The sequence below is a fragment of the Micropterus salmoides genome, unplaced genomic scaffold, assembly GCF_014851395.1.
Source record: "Micropterus salmoides isolate LMB-PRFRI ecotype aquatic unplaced genomic scaffold, ASM1485139v1 Ms_hic_scaffold_8, whole genome shotgun sequence".
Taxonomy (NCBI): Eukaryota; Metazoa; Chordata; class Actinopteri; order Centrarchiformes; family Centrarchidae; genus Micropterus; species Micropterus salmoides.
The window spans coordinates 13,388,851-13,411,554 of NW_024044570.1; the positions used below are offsets into that span (position 1 = coordinate 13,388,851).

At 40.5% G+C, this 22,704-nt stretch overlaps 1 protein-coding gene and 1 long non-coding RNA gene across 3 annotated transcripts in view; one reads left to right on the forward strand and one right to left on the reverse strand.

Annotated features, from left to right (window-relative positions):
- Nucleotides 1-6,723, forward strand: part of LOC119893651 — a 96,992-nt gene extending 90,269 nt beyond the window's left edge. Inside the window, exons 2-3 of the long non-coding RNA XR_005442830.1 lie at nt 4,794-5,367; nt 6,244-6,723. This is a non-coding gene — a long non-coding RNA (uncharacterized LOC119893651). The remainder of the gene's footprint in view (nt 1-4,793; nt 5,368-6,243) is intronic.
- Nucleotides 1-22,704, reverse strand: part of LOC119893649 (PDZ domain-containing RING finger protein 4-like) — a 132,949-nt gene that overhangs the window by 25,021 nt on the left and 85,224 nt on the right. For both annotated transcript variants that reach the window (XM_038705937.1, XM_038705938.1), the window contains one exon: nt 1,293-1,546. In XM_038705937.1, the coding sequence (XP_038561865.1) occupies nt 1,293-1,546 (254 nt within the window). The remainder of the gene's footprint in view (nt 1-1,292; nt 1,547-22,704) is intronic.

Genomic DNA, 22,704 nt, shown 5'->3' on the forward strand with positions numbered 1-22,704 from the left:
AGGTGTGTGGCTTTCCTAATCAAGTCCAATCAGTAAAATCAAACACAGCTGGACTCAAATGAAGGTATAGAACCATCTCAAGGATGATCAGAAGAAATAGACAGCACCTGAGTTAAATATGAGTGTCACGGCAAAGGGTCTGAATACTTATGACCATGTGATATTTCAGTTTTTCTTTTTTAATAAATTTGCAAAAATTTCTACATTTCTGTTTTTTTTTCTGTCAAGATGGGGTGCTGAGTGTACATTACTGAGAAATAAAATGAACTTTTTTGATTTTTGGAAAATGGCTGCAATGAAACGAAGAGTGAAAAATTTAAAGGGGTCTGAATACTTTCCGTACCCACTGTATGTCAGAGATTTTAAATGTGCAGAACGTTTTGAACATGAGCAGAAAAGCTGCTGAAACACAGGAGCTATTAAAGTCCAGGAGTTTATAACTAACTAATTTATCATTGAGGTGACTAAATCATGACTCAGCAGGGATGATATTACATGAGAAAAGTTGATCACAGAATGCCAGAGAGCTGCACTGCATTATATTCTGCTATAGTTAAGTTACAGAGTTTGAACTGTCACCTACCACCGGAATTTTGTGTTTTTATTTTTATAAATAATTTTTAAAAATCACCATAATGCAGGAAATAGTGCTCAAAATTTTCAGATAATTCAGCATTAAATATCTCGATCTTGTGAACCCAATCTCGAATCGCGTCTCGCCTCATGGGTTAAGTGTCTTGTCACACCCCTACTACTTAGTGATACACTTAAATTAATGCTTTATACTAAAATAAACACTGAAATGGCAATTTACACAAACATTCGGTATCAATGGCTAATTAGGACCACTTAGCCTTGTCCTTTATTCCTATTGGTAAAAGGATGACTTGAAGGATATTGAGAAGCTCATTCACCAAGCAAATCTAATTTTGTCAGTATCAAGTATGCAGCTGGTTAGACAATTAATTTATATTTTACAGGCGCCTTGCACACTTGAAATGCTAATCCTGCAAACACTGATATTTCTGCTTCATAGCTCAATAATTTCTCACATAACAGTACTTTTTTTCCTTTCTTAATTACCATTAGTCCCAACCAAAGTCAAAACAAGGACACAACAACAAACTCTTTGTAGCACTAAACTGAAATCCTTTGTAATGATATTATATCAAATTAAATGAAAATATATCACTGTCCTCAAACTATAATCCCCATTTTCAATCACTATCATGATTCGCATTTATAATTTACAGAGATGTAAAAAAACTACATTCATTTCTTATTGTACGTACCTGTCAGAGAGCAGGAAGGGACAGACGTCAGGCACAGGAGGGGTCGAAGGCCGGAGCTTTGCCAGCGCCATGATGTGTTCAAAGGTGATGTCAGTCTGAGTGCACACATCCACCACATGGATTTCCTGAGGGGGGCCATGGGGGCGGCCGCTGGGGGTCCGCCTGATGACCTGCACCACGACGGGGTCCTTGGCTGTGCGAAAGGCCTCCACAGTCTCCTCATGGCTGGACTTGGACAACTCCTTCCCATTCACCTGCAGGAGGACAGGGAAAAATAGTTTAGCAGAGGCCTTGTTGGGCTAGACTTGATCTAACTGCTTCTGCTAAATCTCTGTATGCAGAGCCGAAAGGACCAGAGTTTTCCTGCAAAGTGACATTAGAATAAAAGCCAGCTAAAAAGCCATGACGGAAGGCAAGGTACAGCTAATATTACTTTTATTCTTGCTCTTACGCTCTTTATACTAAGTAAAACAAGGAGGTCTGAGAAATGTATGTTAAACTCTAATACAATGCAGCCTCAGTCATGCACCCTCCAATTATTTATGTCCATGATCTGTCTCTCTCAATAGGCAGTCCATATACAGTATATCCATATACTGTATATATTATATACATATATGGACTATATATTCAGTCTCATAGAACAAAGCTGAGCTCTACATCCCCTCTATATCCCCTCTATGACACTGTGGCCTGCTTTTAGAAATGTAACTCCTTCCAGCTCCCCAGCCTCAACCTTGATTAGCATTTAGTCATACCTGGATTTTGAATGTTTCTTTTAAATGGTTCATGTTCATTTAAGGCTGTGTATCTCTGTTGGTCAGTGTTTGTGAGCTCCCGGACAGTCTGTCTCAAGTTTGCTCACATTTATTCCAGAGCACAGCATGAGTACAGTCACACCACCAAATTAAAATGCATATTGTCGCAACAAAAGGTTAAAACTGTGACATGAGTGTTATGATTGGATGTGGTTAAACTAAATATTTACTCGAAAATCTCAGCATCAGATCCCAGCAATACCTCCTATATAGCCTGAACATGCAATAAAGACAATATTGTGCTCTCAGGGCCGTTTTCCCTGCATTGCTAGTACAACTGTACAGTTGTGCTCAGGGTGAATGCATTCAGAAAGAAATTTAAATATTTTCCTGAATTTCTTCTTGACAGATGATCAAGAAGAAAAATTTATGAATACATTGGAAGAAAATACACACAAAAACACTGTTTGATACAACATTATCAGACTGTTAAATCAAAGCCTAAATAGCCCCTGTTCACTCAGTCCATCTTCAACCTCTTCTTCACAAAATGACCTGGATTTTCTGGCAGATTGAAAACCATTTGCACTACAGCTGGCACATATAAAGAAAATCATTGCTTCATTTAACACCAGTAATTTCTCTGGAACAGAAACCATGGCTGTGGAATACCTTAGAGAATGTGCTTTGGTATAAACGCTGAAACCAGAGATTATAATTTAGATAACCACAAAAAAAGGGTAGACACAGCATAATTACACTTGCAGTTGTATTTAAATTTGGCTTTGGAGTGCAGCATTTTGCTTGCACGGCAAACTGAAATGTGTCAGCTGTGGAAAAATACAGCAAGGCTGGGAATCTCAAGACCAGTGTTTCAGAACTCAAAGCACAAACTCTCTCTATAAAAATATAAAGCCTAGTTCAGACTTTCAAACAAAATGACCTAAATTCATGAGCAGTTGACAGTTTCATTCAACTCCAGCTGTGTGTATGTGGAACCTCTAAGATGTAAAAGCCACTGGGGAACTCCTACAAAGAGAGCTTATATTTTCAACCCCAAATATTCCACCACTAATTCTTCACTAACACATGTTCTGTTATACATCTCGCTGAATTTGACACAGTACATTTTGAGAAATGACTCAACACATTTTGAGCATGTTAAAATATAGATAGATCCTGACGTAAAATTCCTCTGTAAAGTCAGGCTCAACAGGGATGTTTTATTTTTTTCTAATAAATATGTCTGTCTACATATTGCCTTTCTTGACAAGTCCCCATCTGAGATGTACATGACCAGACAGTTTGTTTGCATCTGTGAACAGATGTCCTTTCACCTAGAACATTATTGATTAATCTGCTTATTATTAATTTGATTAATCAATTGTTTGGTCTATGAAATAAATAAAAAAATGATCTTCAAATTTCTTATTTGACTTGACTAAAAGATATTCAGGTTAGTATACTGCATATGACAGAAGCAGCATTTGAGAAGCTGGAACCTGAGAATTTTTTTCATTGATAATCAAGTACGTTTTCAAGCAAAAGTTCTTCCCGATTATTTTTCTGTCCATCAATTAATCAGTTTATCATTTCACCTCCACTTTTGACCCCTTGGAAACATCTCTAAATGTATGTGCAGCTCCTCATCACAGGATGCATATCTCTGAGTTGTGATCATTAAAAAGTTTTTTTACACTCTCAGCTTGTTGAACTGGAATCACTTTAAGAGACTAGTTAATGTTAAACTATCCAGTATAAAGAAGACTAAAGATTGTTTTTTTTTTAAAGTCGGGGGAAAAAATCTATTGTAGCAGAAATCAATAATTTCTTGACTCCTCCTATTGATCTTGCAACCCTTTAAAGGAGGTCCAACCCCCAGGTTGGGAACCAATGCGTTATGAACAAATGGAAAGCCAAGACAATTTTAAAAATATGCCTCTATTCCGATGTTTGGTCACACACACACATACACACACGCGAGTCATCTAGGTTTTTGTGTTATACAGCGTGTGTCCGAACTTTGCTTCTTCTTGAAAGGGGCACTCAACAGTATTAAGGAGAAGAACTGTCAAAATTGACAATGTAGAAGCACAGAGTAGGCTCCTTATTTTTTCTAACATTAGAAATCTCCCTGCAGAAGTGCCATAGAAGATATACTATACAAAGACTAAAAGAAAATATAAACAAAAATTACAATGTAATAATAGTTATAATACAATAAGAGTGTTACTCTAATGTCTGGTTCATTCCTTTGTGTGTGTGTGTGTTTTATTGTTTTTTTCTTTCACATCTCAATGTGTGCCTCTAGAGACTGAGTGATGCCCTACAAAACAACAACTTATTTTCTCAGCTGTAGCAGTAGCCATATATAACTCCCTTAGCTCTTGTTGTACTCTGGCCTGCTCCCCTGCCTCCTGGTTTGACCTTTGTTTGTAGCGATGCTGCATTAATCACCTGAGTGGGAGATAAACTGGGTCAACACCACTCCTGTGGAACTGCAGGGCAATTTGGAGGAAAAATAATCGTGCAGTCTCCCTCATCCCTCCTTCCCTACACTCCAAACCTGCTTTTCATTCTTTTTTTTTTGGCCAGTCAGCAGGTACTAAATACTGCAGCATGTACATTAGAGTTAAGTACTGTATTAAAGAAACATGGAACGCTACAGTATAATAATTAGCTTATACGGTGTAGTTCCTTTGAATGTCTCTCTTTATTTTCCTGCTTGTCTCTCCCTCCACAGGCTAATCCTGGAACAGGGAGCCTGGTGGAAACAAAGGAGTTGGAGCAGACAAATGAGGCAGCCCATGGCGTATGACAGTCCCAGAGAAAAATGATCAAATTTCCCAGCTCTCCCTCTGGTACAGCCTGTCCAGTCCAGACTCCTCCTCCTCCTCCGAGCCTCACCGCTTGCTAGCCATATTCCATGACCATAGTGAAACAAGAGGAAACACGTCAGAAAAGAGAGGAGGGAGTGTTGTTTTTTATTCTCTTCACTGGTTTTCATGAGAGCCAGATGGAACAATTAATCCCCAATCAACACAGGAATATTAAGTAGCCTTAACTCCTGCATGAGGGACTTTACCATCCTTGTTGTGTCCCCATGGCTAATGTCTATCCAGCTAAACACACTGCTTCAGTTAGCTGTGTGGATCTGTTGTCCTATCTGACAGATGGGAAGGGTTTCTATAAGCCTGGCTGCAGCTTCTTAGAAATTCTTCAGCTATTCCAACACTGAAGATCTGCCTCCAGCACAGATCTTGAGCTTTACTCTCTGCAAAGTGCATTATCAACTCGCATGCCTAAAGATGCTGAAGGTGACACAAGAGTGAAATTTGAATGTGAATCATTTTTGCAATTGGCTTAATTCCCAAGTAGCCTTAATTAAACAGTATTTCTTGCCACATTCACAGTCCACTCTCACTACAAGCTGTAGGCTCTTAAAATTTCATCACACATTTTGATGTAGTCACACTAGCATAAACTATCCTCTTCAAGTGTGCATGCAAAGTATGCAAATACAGATTAATTTATAGACACATGCTGGTAAACAAAATCTGTTTGAAACAAATTATTTAGCAGCTGTAGTGTTTACCCAGCCCAATGCAGCTCTGCAAGTGCTTCACAGCCAAAACTGCTCCATACGCACAGAGTCAACATGAATTATCATCTTGGTCTGTAACAGAACAATGGTGATTATTCATGAGAGATCATTTGCTGTACAATTGGGCCAGGAGATGATCAGGTAAATGTTGCTGGACCAAGACACATCTGCTGGCTGTTTGCACGTGGATATGCAGCAGCTGTAGCCAGAAGAGAAATTAGATTTTATTCAAAGCCCCTGAGACGACCACCAGCCTTCCTACAACAAATGCAGTAAACCAGCTTAGCGGAGTGCAACGAATGGATGAAACTTCTTTTCTTTCATTCTCTCCGTGGCAGAGTCCCATATTGACAAAGACATTCAAAAAAATGTGAGCTTGTGACGCAGCTGAGTGTATCAAGTCTGCGCTTCAGTAAATATCACACATCACTTTAAGCTGTTCGGAGCTGTTACGAGCAAACAAACAGGCTTACTCGAAAACTTCACCAAAAGTCACTGTTTTTACAACTATGAGCCCACAGTCGCCTACAGCGAAGCACAATCCTGAAGGTTCTCTCATCTGTGTCCTATCTTATCGTTTATCCTCCAGGTTTGAGGACAAGCAAGAAAGAACAAACACGCAGCAGCTTAGCTCGCATCCTCAGGCATCTCCTCCGTCAGTGCTTTTGTCTCATCGACTGCTGCCTCCCATCAATATATCCAAAGGCAGAGGGTAGAATGTGGTGACAGTGGTACTAAAATGGGACCAGTTTATCTGTTAAGATGTCAGCTTCAGCCACATCTGATGCTGCTTCTGCTGAGGGACCACTTCTATGGGAGGTACAGACACTGCCGACAGCTTGCAAGGGATTACTGATAGACGTGATTGATGGATTTCTTCTGCAAGGAGAAACGGCAGCCTCAGGCAGTCAATGCTGATAGTCCATTAGCTTTTTTATGCCTTCGAATTAACTGCATACATTGCTTTATGGCTTGCATGTAGCACTTTGAATCTTAATTAAATGTTTTTGTTTTCAGTTTTATAGAGTTTATGCTGCGCACAAGGATAAAGTGTTTGTCTTCACTCATATCCTGGTTGAGCACTAATTTAAATGAAGAAAGGTCATCCTTTCTATTTCAGCTACACCGACAAGTAAACAAAGCTTTCAGTGGCAGAAGAAAGAGCATCAGAGGCTCATATTTAACTGGTGTGTATAACCTTGTGTGGCGTGCTTAACATCTGTACATGCAGCAAGCATCCGTTACACAGAGTCTGTATCTCCTGTGTGCAGTCACCTGCTGGTTTGAGTGGCAGCCTGTGGGGTGTTAAGTGTATGCAGGCAGATGGAGAAAGTGTAACATGTAGGTCATCCAACCTCTGGAGTGTTTTGCTTACAGACGTCAATTACACGCCTGTTGTATCTCATCATCTTTTGGGAAAAGGCAACACGACCCCTAAGCGTTAGGGTTCGGTCAGCTGTGTGGAGCTTTCAGATAAAACAGTTGGAGGAGAAAGGAGTCTGTGATGGTGCCAGAGGAGGGGGTGGTACAGTAGATGGGGCAAAGGAAGCATGGCCACTAGAGCTATGCTGTGAAGATAGAGCACTTGAAAATGTGGATAGACGGTAAACTCCCATTTCAATGTTTTTCTCTTATATCAATCTTTCTCAAGTCTCCTGGATAATTAAAACAAGATATAATGTGTTAATTATTAAAATTTGAAGGTGTTGGTAGCTCGATTTTGTTACCTTTGGACAGAGCCAGGCTAGCCATGTCACACATCACTTTAAGCTGTTCGGAGCTGTTACAAGCAAACAAACAGACTTACTTGAAAACTTCACCAAAAGTCACTGTTTTTACAACAATGAGCCCAGAGTCACCTACAGCAAAGCAACTTCCACTCATGTAATGTTGCCTGTGCATAAAATGAACTGGATTTGTCGGACCCTGAATGGTATCTCCTTCCACTTTGCTACTCTATTGTTTGTAGATTTTGCCAACTGAGTCTATGCAACAATAGAAGGGAAGAAGAATTAAATACTCTCTGAGGTAAGTCCAAATGTTGGAAGGAAATTTTTGATGTGAGCATGACTGCTACCTCATCCTGACGGTGAGAAAACAGCTTGGGTTCCTCTTTACACCCAAATGTCTCATTTCAGTAATAAGTGTCAGAATAAAATACGGGGGCATGGGCCGCTACAGTACAGCCTTTATGACTGCATAAATCCCTCTCAGACAGTCAGCATTACTGTCTGAGTGACTCAAGCAATGCTCCAGTGACATGAGAGAGATAGCATGCCACTGGGGAAATCTTGACAATCCCCTCAACATCTCTACATGAACCAATGTACAGGCCTCCTTTAACCCCTCCAACCACATAAAACACACTCCACAAGGCCCCTGGGTTATTTTTCACATTAAAGGCCCTACATGCCGCTGCTGCGGTTTTATGCCCGCAGAACATTTGATGAATTCTGCCAATTTTCTTCTCTGAGTACCAATCTTGTATGGAGGACTCCCTTTATTGCACAACTCGCTCAAAGTATATCAGCGCTCTCAATCTGCTCTAAAAGTCATGGTCCGCCTTTTTACATACGTTTATTATCCAATCTTGTGCCGTAATCGCTTGCCGCAAGGACAACTGTTATATAAAGGACAAAGGAAAGAAGAGATCTTAGCATGAACTCACCCAACACTCAATGTCAGAAGTGTTGAGTAGCAGTGTAGGTGAAAAAAGCTCTAAGCTCATTCATGGATTGTGCAATGTCACCATCTACTACCACTGTCATTACCTGCACTTGTGTGAATGACTTCACTGTAAGGACTGGACTTCAAGAGTGTTGTGTATAGTCACCTGGGTAACTAATTACTGTTTCTGTTGAGTAATTAATAATGTAATGTCATTACTTTTACAGTGAGTAATATGTAATTAGTAATTCATAATTTTTTCAGTAACTTGCCCAACACTGATTGTGGGTCACTGTTGCAAGAATGAAATGCTGCTGCTGGAAGCTGCAACAGCTTCTCCAGGCCTACCAGTACCTCGAGCATGACCAAAAAACACACAAATGTGCACAGACAGACTCACAAGCATAAAGCCATGCTCACAATGCTGCACATCAAAGACTGCTGGGTAAACATTTCTTATTGTACTTGGCCCTATTTGTCGGATGTGCCATGTTATAATATCCACAACAAACTGCTGTTCTGCTTGTGATCATTTTCCCATGAAATTTGATCAGTACAACATTCCATCTTCATCACTAACAGATTACGGCTGAATGCGTGATAACTGTACTATGCTTTTTTGGGCTGGATTATGAAATTCTGCAGCGGTTTCTAAATATGATTTGGGACTAGTGAGTGCTAAGTTAATCAGCTTGTTCAAGGTTAATGGTACATGCAGGGTATATTTGTTAAAGAGATTTGGAGATGTGCAGTTAATCTCTGTTCTTAATTTTTAAGATCTTGCCATCTTGGAGTGAGTTTTAATGTAAAATGGAAGGAGAAAATCTAATTAGAGTAAAAGCGGCACTTGGGTGGATGAATAACTAATGGATGAACAGCCTCCTCCTTGGTGATAACTGGTAATTGGTTTGGGGGGCGGGAAAGGAGTGGGAGATGGGGGGAGTGTAGTTAGATGATGCTTTGTGCTGTGCAGATCAGCAAAATGGCTTGGCTGGCGTGAAAAGATGTAAGGAGTAATGGTGCTATCCATATGCTGACTGGGGAAAATCAAGTGTGTACTGTCATGGAACATCTCCAAATGTGCTGAGAGTCAGGCAAAAAGGAGGTACGACAAATGAGGGTGCCAATAGGAGTATTTTTAACACTAAAAGGTGTTTAAAAAAACCCAACATACAATGACAACAGCATACAAGTGCAGCCACTGCTCTTCACTTACTTTGTCTACTGTCATCCTGTGTACAATACTTCTTTATTTACAGAAGAAAGGGAGCCAATTAAATGTTAAAGGGACATTCTAGTTTACTACAACTTGGCCATCATTTCTATCAGCAATGAATGAATGAAACAATGTACTCAAAGTATCCAGTAAGATCTGGAAACCATGAAACATAAGATATATACACATAAATGATCAGACAGGTAGGGAACAAGCTGAGTTATTTGCTTTCTTGCTGAGAAACAGATGAAAAGATTGATATGTGTTAAGTGAGCTATAGAGAAGTTGGTGGGAAGATTTTTCTTACATTGGGAAAACGGCTAACATGGCTCCCATGTTAGCCGTTTTCCCGCGTTTCCAGTCATTATGCTAAGCTAAACCAACTAGCTACTGACAGTAGCTTCACATTTAGTATTTGATCATGGAAGTTGGTCTGTAAACTGTAATTTTTGTATTTACAATTTAAAGTTTTTAGTAATTTCACCATTCTCTCTCAACTTTTTAGTAATAATTGCCACATTCCCTGATCTCCGCAAATAACTTTGTGAGAACAATGCTTTTATTACAGAGACAAATAATGGCAAAAACTAGAAAAATAAGACCCAAGTTGTAATGAACCAGATGTATCTTTATTGAAGACTGTCTGCAGATGAAATGACGCAGGTAGCATATGGAACTAGCAATGCCTTTGAATGGCAGGACCAGTCTTATTCACGGTGGCCTGGGGAGACTTTGAATGCAGTAAATTGTTTCCTTCACATTTAATATGCTCATCCTAGCAGCAGAGGCAATTAACACTGGATAAGCACTATTTACATAATGGCAGACACACTCGTGATCACAACAAAGGCGTCTCGTCTGGCTTCCCATTCCCTCCTCTCTTCAACTGGTTCTTTGTCTTTGAGGCTGTCACACGGTTGCCGGTTGGAAAATGAGAGTAGAGGTCAGACGGTGGCACGTGGAGCTTTGACAGTGCAAATGATAAACTGGGAGAGTTTGAAAGGTCAGTCAGGACCCCTGCGGCTGGCCACTGATCTGCCTGTTAGCCATTAACTGGGAGACAGTTCAGGTGGGGTATCAGGAAAGGAAAGATAGAAGTAATGAGGTAAAGGAGGAAAAAGCTATGGTAAAAAGATGGAGGAAAGAATGGAAGGAGAAAAAACAAACCTCAACTACAAGGTGTCTCCAATTCTAGTCTACCTTCTGAAGAAAAAAGAAGCTGGCACCACAAAACAATTTATTTTTGCACCTAACGTGTGGGGTTGCAGGCACCTTGTGCCTGAGACTGCAGTTTTTAATACTTTCCCCTGAGGTAAATAGAGTAATTGGTGTCCCGCATCTGTCAAACACCACAAAAGGTTTGACAAGAGAGCTGAACGGTAAAATCAAGAGTACCTCATGGTATGATAGCAAGCAGGTTTGGTCAAAGCTGCCAATGTCAAAGTGAACAAAAGGACAGGATTACTGATGATAGCCCAAAGCTGCGAGGGCTGAACTCTGATTGAAGCTTTTTTTGCACCAAACTCATCTTCAAATCTTAATTCAAACACTGGAAATGTTTCAGAGAAAGCAAAGCTGGGGCATGTCTGGCAGGTAAATGGCTCGTGTTCTTTGATGAAATGTCAGGTTTATGGAGTCACAGGATTATAAGGCCTCTCTGGTGACCCAATGAGTAAATACAAAGTTATTGACTTCAGAGCACTCAGCAAAGCTCAACACCGCAGGGATCAAGCTAACATGCTGCAAATACTGCCAACTGTTTGATTTTACAAAGAGCAGTTTCAGAGGTCCTATGGAGTTTTGTAGAGTAATTACATTCAGCAACTAACAATCTACACTCCAGCAATTAAAAATCCTCAAATGTAATTCTTAGAAAGTCAAGACAACACAATTAATTCTGTATGTGAAGGGGAAGACAGCAAATAGACCAGAAGACAGCAGACTGACAAAAAACAGGCATCCCAAAGTGACCCATTTCAGCTGAAGGACACATCAGTAAATAAGATCAAAATGTCCAATGAAAAGCAGAGCTGTCCAATTAGGATGGCATTTACAATGAGACAGTGATGAAGTTGCTGATGATAATCTTATCCTTGTAAAGAGCAGCAGCACAATGCATGATTAAATGGAAGGACATTATCTTAGAAGAGTGATCACAAGTGTAATCAATCTACTTCAAGGCTCCCCACTGTGTTGTTCATGGCACAGCGAAAGTGCCAGCGAGAGGTTAGGAGAGTCGATGTCTGCGGTTTTCTCTCAGCCCACTCGAGTCTCACTCCTCGTCAGGTCCCCGAGTCAATAAACAAAAGGAAGTGAGAGGAAAATTGGATGCAATTCAGTGCTTCCCACTGTGTCCTGATTACACGGTTGGAACACTGGAGACAGAAATGATGCTCAGAAGAGCTCATGTATACTTGATCAAGAAGACTGTACCTATTTACCTCAGACCAAATACAAGTGAAGGACATGAAACTGTTTCCATTCACACTGGCCTCGTTAGTCCTTTGCTCATAGATGGCCAAATATATGGCATGTTCATGTGACAACTGATTATAAAATGTATTTCTAACAGGGAAAATGTTCAAGTCAGCCTCTCAGTGGTAAATACAAGTACAGTAGGACAAGACACTTCCACTTGCAGATGTACAAATGGCAGAAATGTTAGTGATTTTACTTTGTAAATAAGTTCAGTTAATTCTAAACAATTAACACCTAAAATTTGAGTGTTGAGTTCTTCAACTCAGTCCGGGTCCGATGGGACCTCGTCAGGCACATTACTTTGTGTATATCCTACTGCAGATGCAGACCTGAAATACAAATATTACTTTTACACTTTTAATGTTATTATTAAGTGACTTTCAACATTAAGATTACAAACATATAATGATTATAATATATCCTGATTATTTTGTTCCTGTCTGGTTTCATCACAAAAGCACCAATCTGCTCCAAAATCATTTGTGCAACAGGCCATGACAGGTCAGTCATTAATAATAATTTTTTTGAGAATATATGGAATCTGTCTAAATCTGTAAGAGATAACATTTGACAGTTGACAATGGGTCTGGACGTTTGGTTAAATTTAGCCTTTAGCTTCATGGCAAAGATTTGGAGTGTTTGCCGTAGTTTAAAATAATTCTTTGCTGGTTCATTGTTCTGGTTGGCTTGCAAAAAAGGCTGAAAGATTTTGTCGGACGTGGGCCTAGAGGTTTGACAGGGAGTATTATGATAAATTAAACGGTAATAGAGCATGACAGGCCAACTTCTGTACTTCAGATTTCAATGACACAGCTGAATTCTACATATGAAACAAGACCAACTGGAGTCTCTACACCGCTGTCTAACAGCAGGGATCAAGTAAAATACTACAATGTCAGCCAGTCTAATCTGAATGTAATGAAACACCTGTCAAAACATGTTTGTGACCTGAAGCTTTGCACAGTAAATGAGCTGTAACATTACCTTGCTCTTGATGGAGAATACATTAATGAAAAATAGTCCACCTGGCATTTTTAATGTATGCAAAAGACAAGCAAACAAACCAATCTTGATTAAGAACACCTGGCGCTGTTGTTGTTTGAAGAGTGTATCCAGGAATGAGTGGAATGATTTACAGGCAATACACAGCAAACTTCCTGATTAATGATTCTGCCATCTCTTGAAGTTTCTCCAAAAAGGAAAAAAAATGTGTTGATGAACATATTGAGCTTGTGGAGGCACTCCAGAGCTGCACTTATTAGCTGGCACTTCAGAAATATTTTGACATTACAAGGAGCATGCCGGAAACCGCACTGCTACCACAGAATGTGCAAACGGATGTGAGATTGGGGGGGGGGGTGATGTGGTAATGGTATGCATTTGTGGTGGTAGAAATGATGGGGGTAGAGGGGGTCTTTACACTGTCATGGGAACCATAAGTAGGCCACGTATGTGACGACAGGGCTGCATGTTTGGTGTCCCCTGTTTCATAAGGCTCGGGCTCCTCTGGCTAATGGGTGTAATAAAGGATTGTTCATGCCAGCGTCCGTTCATTTATTCTCATTCCTGAGAGTGCAAGGGGACTGCTACAGCAATCAGCCTCTACTCACTGGTTAATTCCAAGGCAGATTTATAGTCCCACTGTGTAATGGATGTTCTGTGTGTACGCGCATGATTGCTACTGCGTGTACATGTACTTCAAACTCATCTTACCTGCGCACAGAGTCTGCTTTATCCATACAACTGCAAGGCCAAGATTAAATTTTAATCAGCTTTTAAGTGCAATCACAGCCATGGTTTGGATCCCAATGAAGCTTATACCCGGAGCCCACACCTGGACCATACAGGCTACAACGGGGCTGTCATCTGTCCTCACTCGGAGGCAGGAACAGGTCACTTGTGGATGTGTTGAAGAGGAGAGACACTCCTGCCAGACAGAAATGACATCTGCTCAGCCTCCCCAGCACAGTGTGTGTGGTATGATGTGTAATGAAGCCAGGAAAAAGATGTGAACACAGGAAGAGAAGAAGAAGGGACAGCAACATGATGTCCAACTTGAAGGATAAACTTAACAGCGTAATGTAACATGTAGCCATCTTCATGGGCTCTGCTTTTATTTCTAATGTTCTCAGCATGCTTTGGCAATAAGTTACTGGAATTAAACTCTGGCCCTGCTTGGAAGTTAATACTCAAACCAAGAACTGTTCATCATAACTGGTCAAGCAAATGTGCAAATTATTACCGCATCTGCAACCGTAGAAAGTAACAAACAAATGGACAAATAATAACAACCATGATAAGAGATTCCCCAATTGGAGATTAATAAAGCTTTCTAGTGTAAGGATTTTTTGGAAAAGAAGGGAGCAAGAATCAGATCTAAAAAAAAAAAATTAAATGTGTATCAGGATATTTAAGTGTTTGGGAGACTTATGGTTGAAGGGAGAATATTAATAAAATGAAACAACATGATAGAAAATTCAAGAACCAACAAATCCATGTGATGCTGTTCTGCCCTCTGTTTCAGTGCTCTGTACAGTAAGCCTGTTCAGTAGAATTTTATGTACTGCATTGCAAGAACAGTATAGATGCACTGGAAGCTGTTTTCAGCTATTGACAGGTTTGCTTTGCTTAGTTCTTAAACTGCAAGGTCACAGGTTACTACATTAATTGGTAAAAGTCTAATATTTTCCCTCTCTTCCCCTACTGTCTATTTTCCTTCTTCCACCACTAACAGATGCCTAATTGTGGCATGGCCCTGCCAAATGCAAGGCACAAGGACACTGAAGCTATTAGTCATTAGAAGGTAGTGCAGCATCAAAATCGTCCCTCCTCACTGCAGACACAAGCTCCTGAACTAGACACTGAGGAAGGCTGAGAAGTCAGGCACCACAGCAGGGTGTAGCGGACCACTTAAGCTGAATTGGAAGTTCTTTTGTTCTCGTCTGCTGGACGGTGTGTAGAGTTGGCGAGTGATTAGGTTCATTTATACCACAGCAGCCACTTGGCAAGGATCACCACTCCACGTGGAGCCAATGTAACACTAGTATGAGACCAAATGGTTCTCTGAATTGGAAGGCGGGGGGGGGGGGGGGTTTGGTGGAGGGCATCTGCTCAACATTTACCTAGTGTTTTATAATTAGATGAGCGCAACTGCTTGGGAGCAAAGCGTCTGTTCCACTGTGATTTTCTGATAACAATTCTATGACTTGGAAGCAGGCGGAGGAGGGCTGTAGACGAAGACAATTAGTGAAGCTAATGAAATATGAACCATATTGCAAGTTAAAAGAAATCTGTGTTTCAGACGTGGGGTGGAAGTTGGTCATGACAAATGCTAATTGGTCCCAAGCAGTAGTAGGGCAACCTGTTAAAGCCTGCTCACATCTGGCACTTTCGAGTCTCCTCTCTCACTCTCTTTCATGCATTTAATTCTCTGCCAAACACAAACATTTAGCACAGTAAGATAACAGCTCAGTGGGTGCAGAAATATAGTGCATGTGGAGACAGCATGACACTCAACAAAGAGTCTCCCCGCTGGTTCTTACAAAAGTCAAACAAAGTGTATTTTTAGGATAATCAGACTGTCAGCAGAAAATTTGACAGGTGTAACTAACAACATTAATTAACGATGGCCCTGTTCAATATAGGTGTGCCAGTAAATCATTCTACAGTCTGCATCCACACTACCAGGGCCCTAGAACTGGAACACCTAGATGGAGCGCAGCCATTATTAATTTTATTAATTACACCTTAGTTTAACATCTACATGTTTGTTGTAAAAAAGGTCAGTTGCACTGACTAGAACACATACATATTGGTGCATCTCAAAAAATTACAATATTGAATATAAGTTCATTTTCTTCTGTAATTTAATTCAAAAAATGAAATTTTCATATATTCTAGATTCATTACAAATAAAATGAAGTAATTTCAGCCCCTTTTTGTTTTAATCTTGATGATCATGGCTTACAGCTCATGGAAATCAAAACTCCAGTATCTCAAAATGTATTATAATTTTAGAATAATGAATTTTTAATACAGAAATGTCAACCCGAGAAGAGCTCTAATAAGCTAATTAACTCAAAGCACCTGCAAAGGTTCCCAGAGCCTTTAATCTCTCAGTCTGGTTCTAGTGCTCACAATGAACTTTTCCACAATATTCAAATTTGTTTTAGATGCACCTGTACTGTATTGGCTCTGTCTTTGAAAATTATGTCTGCAAAGATACAGTGACAACAATTTAACTTTCTTACGTCAGAGAGCAACAACACATTCCACAACAAACAAAAGATGGCCCATTTGAGCATTTTCTCAAACTGTCACCTCTATAGTTAAGGTCTATCTAAAATTGCACTCAGGAGCAATGGAAAGATTGTGGTCATGGCTTTTTTATGGAAAGATTGCAGTCATTGTTAATGAAAAAGAAATACTTGTTAGGAGAGAGGATGTGAACCCCAGTTACATTGAAATGCGTATGCTCATCCTTCACACTGGCCTCCACACCCTGTCTTCACACTAGTTTCCACTTTGTCACTAAACGTAAAGATTTTAACTCCAGGAAATAAATAAAATTTTTCATTTCATATAAGATATTGTGTGTTAATTAGTGAGGCGTTGATTTTGTTTTTTAATCTTTGGACAAACCAGGCTAGCCTTTTCCCAGTCTGAATGCTAAGCTAATTGCTATGGCCCTTGCTTTATAGTTAACAGACAGACATGAGAGGGGTATCTTACCTCTAATCTAACATCTAACAGTGCACTGATGTGATGGACAGGAGAATTATTTCATTCTCCAAAAAGCTATCTGTAAAAATAAAGGTGTTCATTACTGCCAACTAACAGAAAAGCGTATCTCTTAGGGTCTGTCTTTCAGCTAATGTTTTTATGGACATATGAGATTAAACTTTTTGTAATTGACTTTCAAATGAACCCACCTGTTCACCCAGCAGATACAGCATTCATTAATAATTATGCTGCTTTAGCAATTTTGCTAACAGGATTTGTCGCTGCAGATGATAGAGCTCCTCTTCTCTCACCCACCGTCTAAACTGAAAGTCACCTCTAGCGATATCCATGCAGGGAACAATTCATATGTTACCTGTTCATACTGATGGGTTGGTTTTCACTTTACACAGAATGTATCCCTAGTTTGCTAAATAATCTGGCTAGTCCTTGTACTGGCTTTTATTTATAACCCAACTGACCTGCATACTAAGCATAAATTTCAGCTTTATCCTAGATGCCACTGCGTAGTAATTTAAAAACACACACACTTCAGCTTTGAGGGGGCATTTTATGGCATAAGACGACCTATATATCATAGATTCACCAGGGGCCATCACTGAGGTGTGCAGTGTCGACTTGTCAGACAAAAGGCAGAGAGGAAAACGGAACTCCCTCAGTTGTGCGACAGCCAAATTCATTCCTGTACAAAGAACAAGCAAGTGTGATAGATTTTCCCCAAGCAACCAGGATATTTCCAGATTCTGTGTTTCCTGAAATACAACTCTCTCCCTTGAGCAGGGAAATCTAGTGGAGAGTTGAAAAAGCATGATATGATGTTTTCACATGCAAACACACACACACACACACACACACACACACACACTTACATAAACCCCCCTCCAGACTGTGCAGAAGCACAGTGTCAAGTGGGAGCTTTCTGCTTGCTCCTCGCCCTTTTTTTTTAACAGCGTTCTGTCAGTTCCCTGATGAATAGCAGCCCTCAGGTTAGAGGAAGTAGCCCATCCTCATCACACCCCCTTGTCTCTCTATCTCAAAACATATTCTATTGATTAATTCACAAACTGCAACTAAAATGCACTCAGTGTCTAAAAACAGACATTCCTTTATTGATTACCTCTGTGCTATTCCCTCAGGCACAGCAGTAGAAAACACTGTTTTCAAATGAAATTCACTTTGTTTAACTCCTATTTATATAACACGGTGGCAATTTAAGTCAATATCAGACTTTTTTTATGCAACCATACACCGTGCATACAACTTACTTAAATCACAGACCTTGTTTTACAGTTATATAAAGCATCATTTGCTGCTGAGTATGTTTGGCTGACACAAGCCCTTAGGGGCGTCACTGTGGTCTTCTGGCACTGATCAGTCACTGTCTTTTATTTAATTTAAAAAGCTCTCAGAGAGTCTGTGTGATGACAGCAGCCACTCCCACTACACATTTGACAAGCGATGGAGAGAAACTGACATGGACCAATGATGCTCAAGAGTTAGTGACGTGACGAGGACAATAATGGACTACCGCTCAGCACTCCGCTGACATTATCCAGTCTCTGTCTTGTCTTTGTTGATCTGTGTCACTCTCACTTGCACAATTCACCCCAGAGGACAGTCAGATCGACAAGGCCAGTCTGTGCATTCACTGAGACACATTTCTAAACAGTTTGTCAAGATTTTGTTTGTTTTTTTGCAAAGTGACAGCCACAGTTGTGACATTTGAAAAAATATGTCTATATGTCAAAAATGTCTCCCAGTTCAAATACATCATAGTGTATTTATATATGGATATGTATATCCATCCATTTTATATTGCTTATCCAGGTCTGGGTCGTGGTGGCAAGACACCTTCCCTGCTCAGCACCATCCTTTAGCACTTTCTGGGGGAACTTGCTAGAAAAGATATGCCGTTATCATTCCAGCATGTTCTGGATCTGCCTGCTGTCTCCACCCAGATGGACATGCATCAGGATCACATACCTGAACCACCTCAACATGCCCCTGTCAACACAACTTAATGGTGGTTCCTTACCCAGACCAACCAGCCACTATGGAATCTTGTTTACGTGATTTCATTCTTTCGGCCTCCACTCAGAGCTCATGACCATAGCTGAGGGTTTGAACGTATACTCACTGATAAATTGAGAGCTTTGCCTTCAGGCTCAGCTTTCTCTTCTCCTCAACAGTCCAGTGAAAACTTACATCACGACAGATGTTATACCAAACTTCCTGTCAATCTCATTCTACTTGTGAATGAACCCAATATTCAAAGTCATTCACTTGGACACAATGTGAATTATGAGTTGCTATCATGGTGGAAGCCATATTGGTCCCAGTAAAAGGCCACATTAAGGACTATCCAAATCATGATTTGGCCAAGATGGAAAAGAGCAGAAAAGACCAACTTCGTCCCAGGCAAGGAAACCAACTCCCCAAGCCAGGCCTGTGGTTGGGGCTCCCAGGTGTTGTCCACTGCTATGTGGGTTCAAGAAAGACAGAAGTGGGCTGAAAGCAACATGAAATAAATAAATAAAAAAGTCCAATGGGTATAACGAGACAAAGTAAAAAAAATGTTTTCTCTTTGAAGAGACTCCTTGAGATTGGAGACAAAATTGTAAACTTGGATTAAACCAATGCATTTTAAATTTATGCTTTATGATGAATGAGCAACAACAAGATTTTACAACTCAATCTCTGAATGCAACTTCATGTTGCTATAGAACAAGGAGCTGAATAAGGAAGGTGGCCCCCACTCCTCAGTGTGACCAGTCTGCCTGCTAGTGTTCAGGCTGTGAGGAAGGAGGCCTGACTGTGAGGATCTGGGTTGTGTAGGAGGTGATGGGCTGACTGCAGTGCTGCGGGGGAGAAAACACGCTCGCCATTCCAACCTCACAGAGATTGCATCTACTTTCTACTGTGAACTTCTGCTAGCTGCTGTTTCACAACAATGTGTTGTAAAAATAGTTTCACACGCCCATATGGATACATAAAATGTGTGTCTTAGTTTTAAAAATGGCACTTTCATTTTTCCTTTCTCCTATTCTTTCACAAACTCCTCCATATGAAGCATTTCTTGCAAATCAATTAACCCACAGACCAGCTTACTTCAGATTCTAATGCGATTGGACTTTGAAATGGATTTTGTAATCCAATTAAATTACATTTATGCTCAGGTGTCAGCTCAAACTCACCCTACATTGATGAGGCATTGATTTAATTTGAGAAACGCTGGAGTTCTTAAAAAGCCGTCGTGATGCTCTCATTGCAAATGCAGCTCATTAAAAGCAAGGCCTTTGGAACTGTGTCAGTGTGTCAGCAGCAGCAACAATAAAGGAACAATGCCAATCGTCACAGTAAACTTAGACACTCAGCTGTGTTCATTAAACAAACCTTGAGTGTTTCTGTTTTCAGGATGCAATGTGGCTAAGGGCTTGCCTTCTGGCTTTTGTACTCATAATCATAATCATACTTGATACCACTGGCTCCTCATGTTTTCTTTGAATTTGAGCCTTTAGGAGTGACTGTTAGATATCAGCTAATGTCACTGCAGCAGCCACATTCATGGAGCTTCTTATCGCTTTCCTCCCCTGGGCCTGGCCATGCGAGCTGTGAAGCAGGGAGGTGTGAGTGTGTGTCGCCCTTCCCATCAAACGGCTGTCAGGCCGGGCTTATCATGTGAGCCCCAGGGGGTGCCCGCTGACCTGTGGAGTGACACCCAGCATGACTGCCTCACCCGGGGGCTTTGTGTCACCCTGACACCCCCAGCGCCACCCATCCTCCACCCCCAACATACACACACACACACACACACACACACACACACAGACACAGACTGATCTCCACATGCAGAGACACATACCTGTCAGACAATCCACACCTTCTGACGCACCCCTCTCATGCAGAGGTTAAACTAAAAAAGTAAGAGCAATGTAAAAACAGCAGAAAGGTGGAGTAAAAGACAGACAAAGAAGAAAAAAGGGGCCTTCACTGAAAGCATCTACCACAAGAACTCGAGGCTTTGTCACCTCTTTTTATCGACTATTGATCACACAGGCTGCTCCTGCCCTGACACCATCCTATTTCTCCAAATGTCAGCAGTGATGTTAGAGCTGATATCTTGAGGCTGGCGGGAAATGGACAATGAACACATTGTATTGTACAGATAAGAGAAAGCCTGTGTATTCTGTCACCATGTGAAAACACCCACAATAAAGCAGATCTCGGATCCAGGAGTAAATGGAGACAATGTATTGTGTTTATATTTCCAAATAGTCCATCTAGACCTCAGTGGTAAACATTAGCCTAGATCAACTCTCGGCGGTATTGTATCCTGATAACAGGAACATGTTTTGAAATCATTTTGTTAAAGTATGTGTTTTAATGATTCCAAGCTATTTTTATTTAAAAACTAACCAAATTAGTTAACAAAGGTGTCAGCTCAACAAAGGTTTTCACACATTGTCTGATATAAAATGTAAAAGAGCAACACAGTTCATTGCACTGAACATCAATGTAATTGTTGTACATGATATTTTGCCTTCATTTTCCATATTGTAAAAAAGAATTGTTATTAATACTATGATATTAATTTCAAACATATGCCCAGCCCTGAGCCAGCTGTAGTATTTGGCAAAATTGTTTCAGAACTCAGTAAGAGTCAAGAAGTAGAAGCAATGACATCATCAAACTAAAAACTTTCTTAATCTTACTTTACTCTAGGTTTCTTAATCTTACTTATTTCTCTTAAAAGGTCCTTAGTTATTTTTCAATAAGAGTTTAAGACTTCATCGGGACTGTGTGGCAGTGGTTTGATCAGATTTGATTGACAGTGGCTTCTTGCTGGATAGTAGCGGTCGAGTCTTAACACTATCCCTGAAGTAGCCTTTTGTTTAGTCTCTTGCAGGTATTCGTTACCTAAATTAACTTAAACAAACACCGATCTGTGAGCAGTGTGCGGTTTGTGACAGTTTGGTTTGCACAGTTTAAATTATTATTATTGTTCGGGGTGCCAGGCCGGTCTCTCTCCTGGCAGTAAGATACAGGTTACTGGTTGTCAACGGTTTTTAAATCAAATGTCACAAAGGATGTACATCTTAAAAGAATGTACACTGAATGACCATAAAAGAAAGAAACACCACAAACTCAAAAGCTTAGTGCAAAACAAAATGTTGCTGTATTTAAAGATTTCACACAAAAACACAATCACAAAGTAAAGCACAATCCAACTCAAAATTCCTCTTAAACACACACTTAAACCAAACAACCTCATAAACACAAATTAGTAGCAGTTCATTTCAAAAAGCACAAAAATAAATTCAGTCCAGTGCTGATAGCGAGCAAAAATAAAGCTGGTTCAGTTTCTCAGGCACAAAACAAAACATTATGTAAAGGAAAAGAGTTTGATAAGTCACAGAGTCCAATCAGTCAGTCAGTCAGTCCAGTCAGTCAAAGAATTCAGTCTGGGTTTTTGCTGCTGGGTTGTGAATGTTTTACTGGCTTCCTCAAACAACTTGCACACGAATGTAGAATGATGATCCGATCGGGAGGATTGGTGTCTGATAGTCACAGATGAAAAACGGTAGGCAAGGGATTTAGCTACCTTACTTTTTGCTTTGTTCTGACTGTCAAAGAGAGTGTTGCTCCGGCCGCTTTTGTCACTGTTCCTCTCCCTCGCTCTCATTCCAACACACTGAGATTTTACAGGCAGTCGGTTTAATTGTCGCGCCATCTGGTAACGAATCAGTGTGTGTCGAATCAAAATGGGCGTTTCCGGGGTTTTTCACTGGTGGTGAAACCTGGTGATAATTGCAGGTGGTCACAAGCGACATGCAAGTCGGGCCGGGCCTCAAGCGATGTGACGTCAGCGGTGACAAGTCAAACGCAACACTTTGTGTATGTTGCGGCTTTTAAGTAGGCTCAGGGCTTGGTGGGAATTCTCTTTGCTAT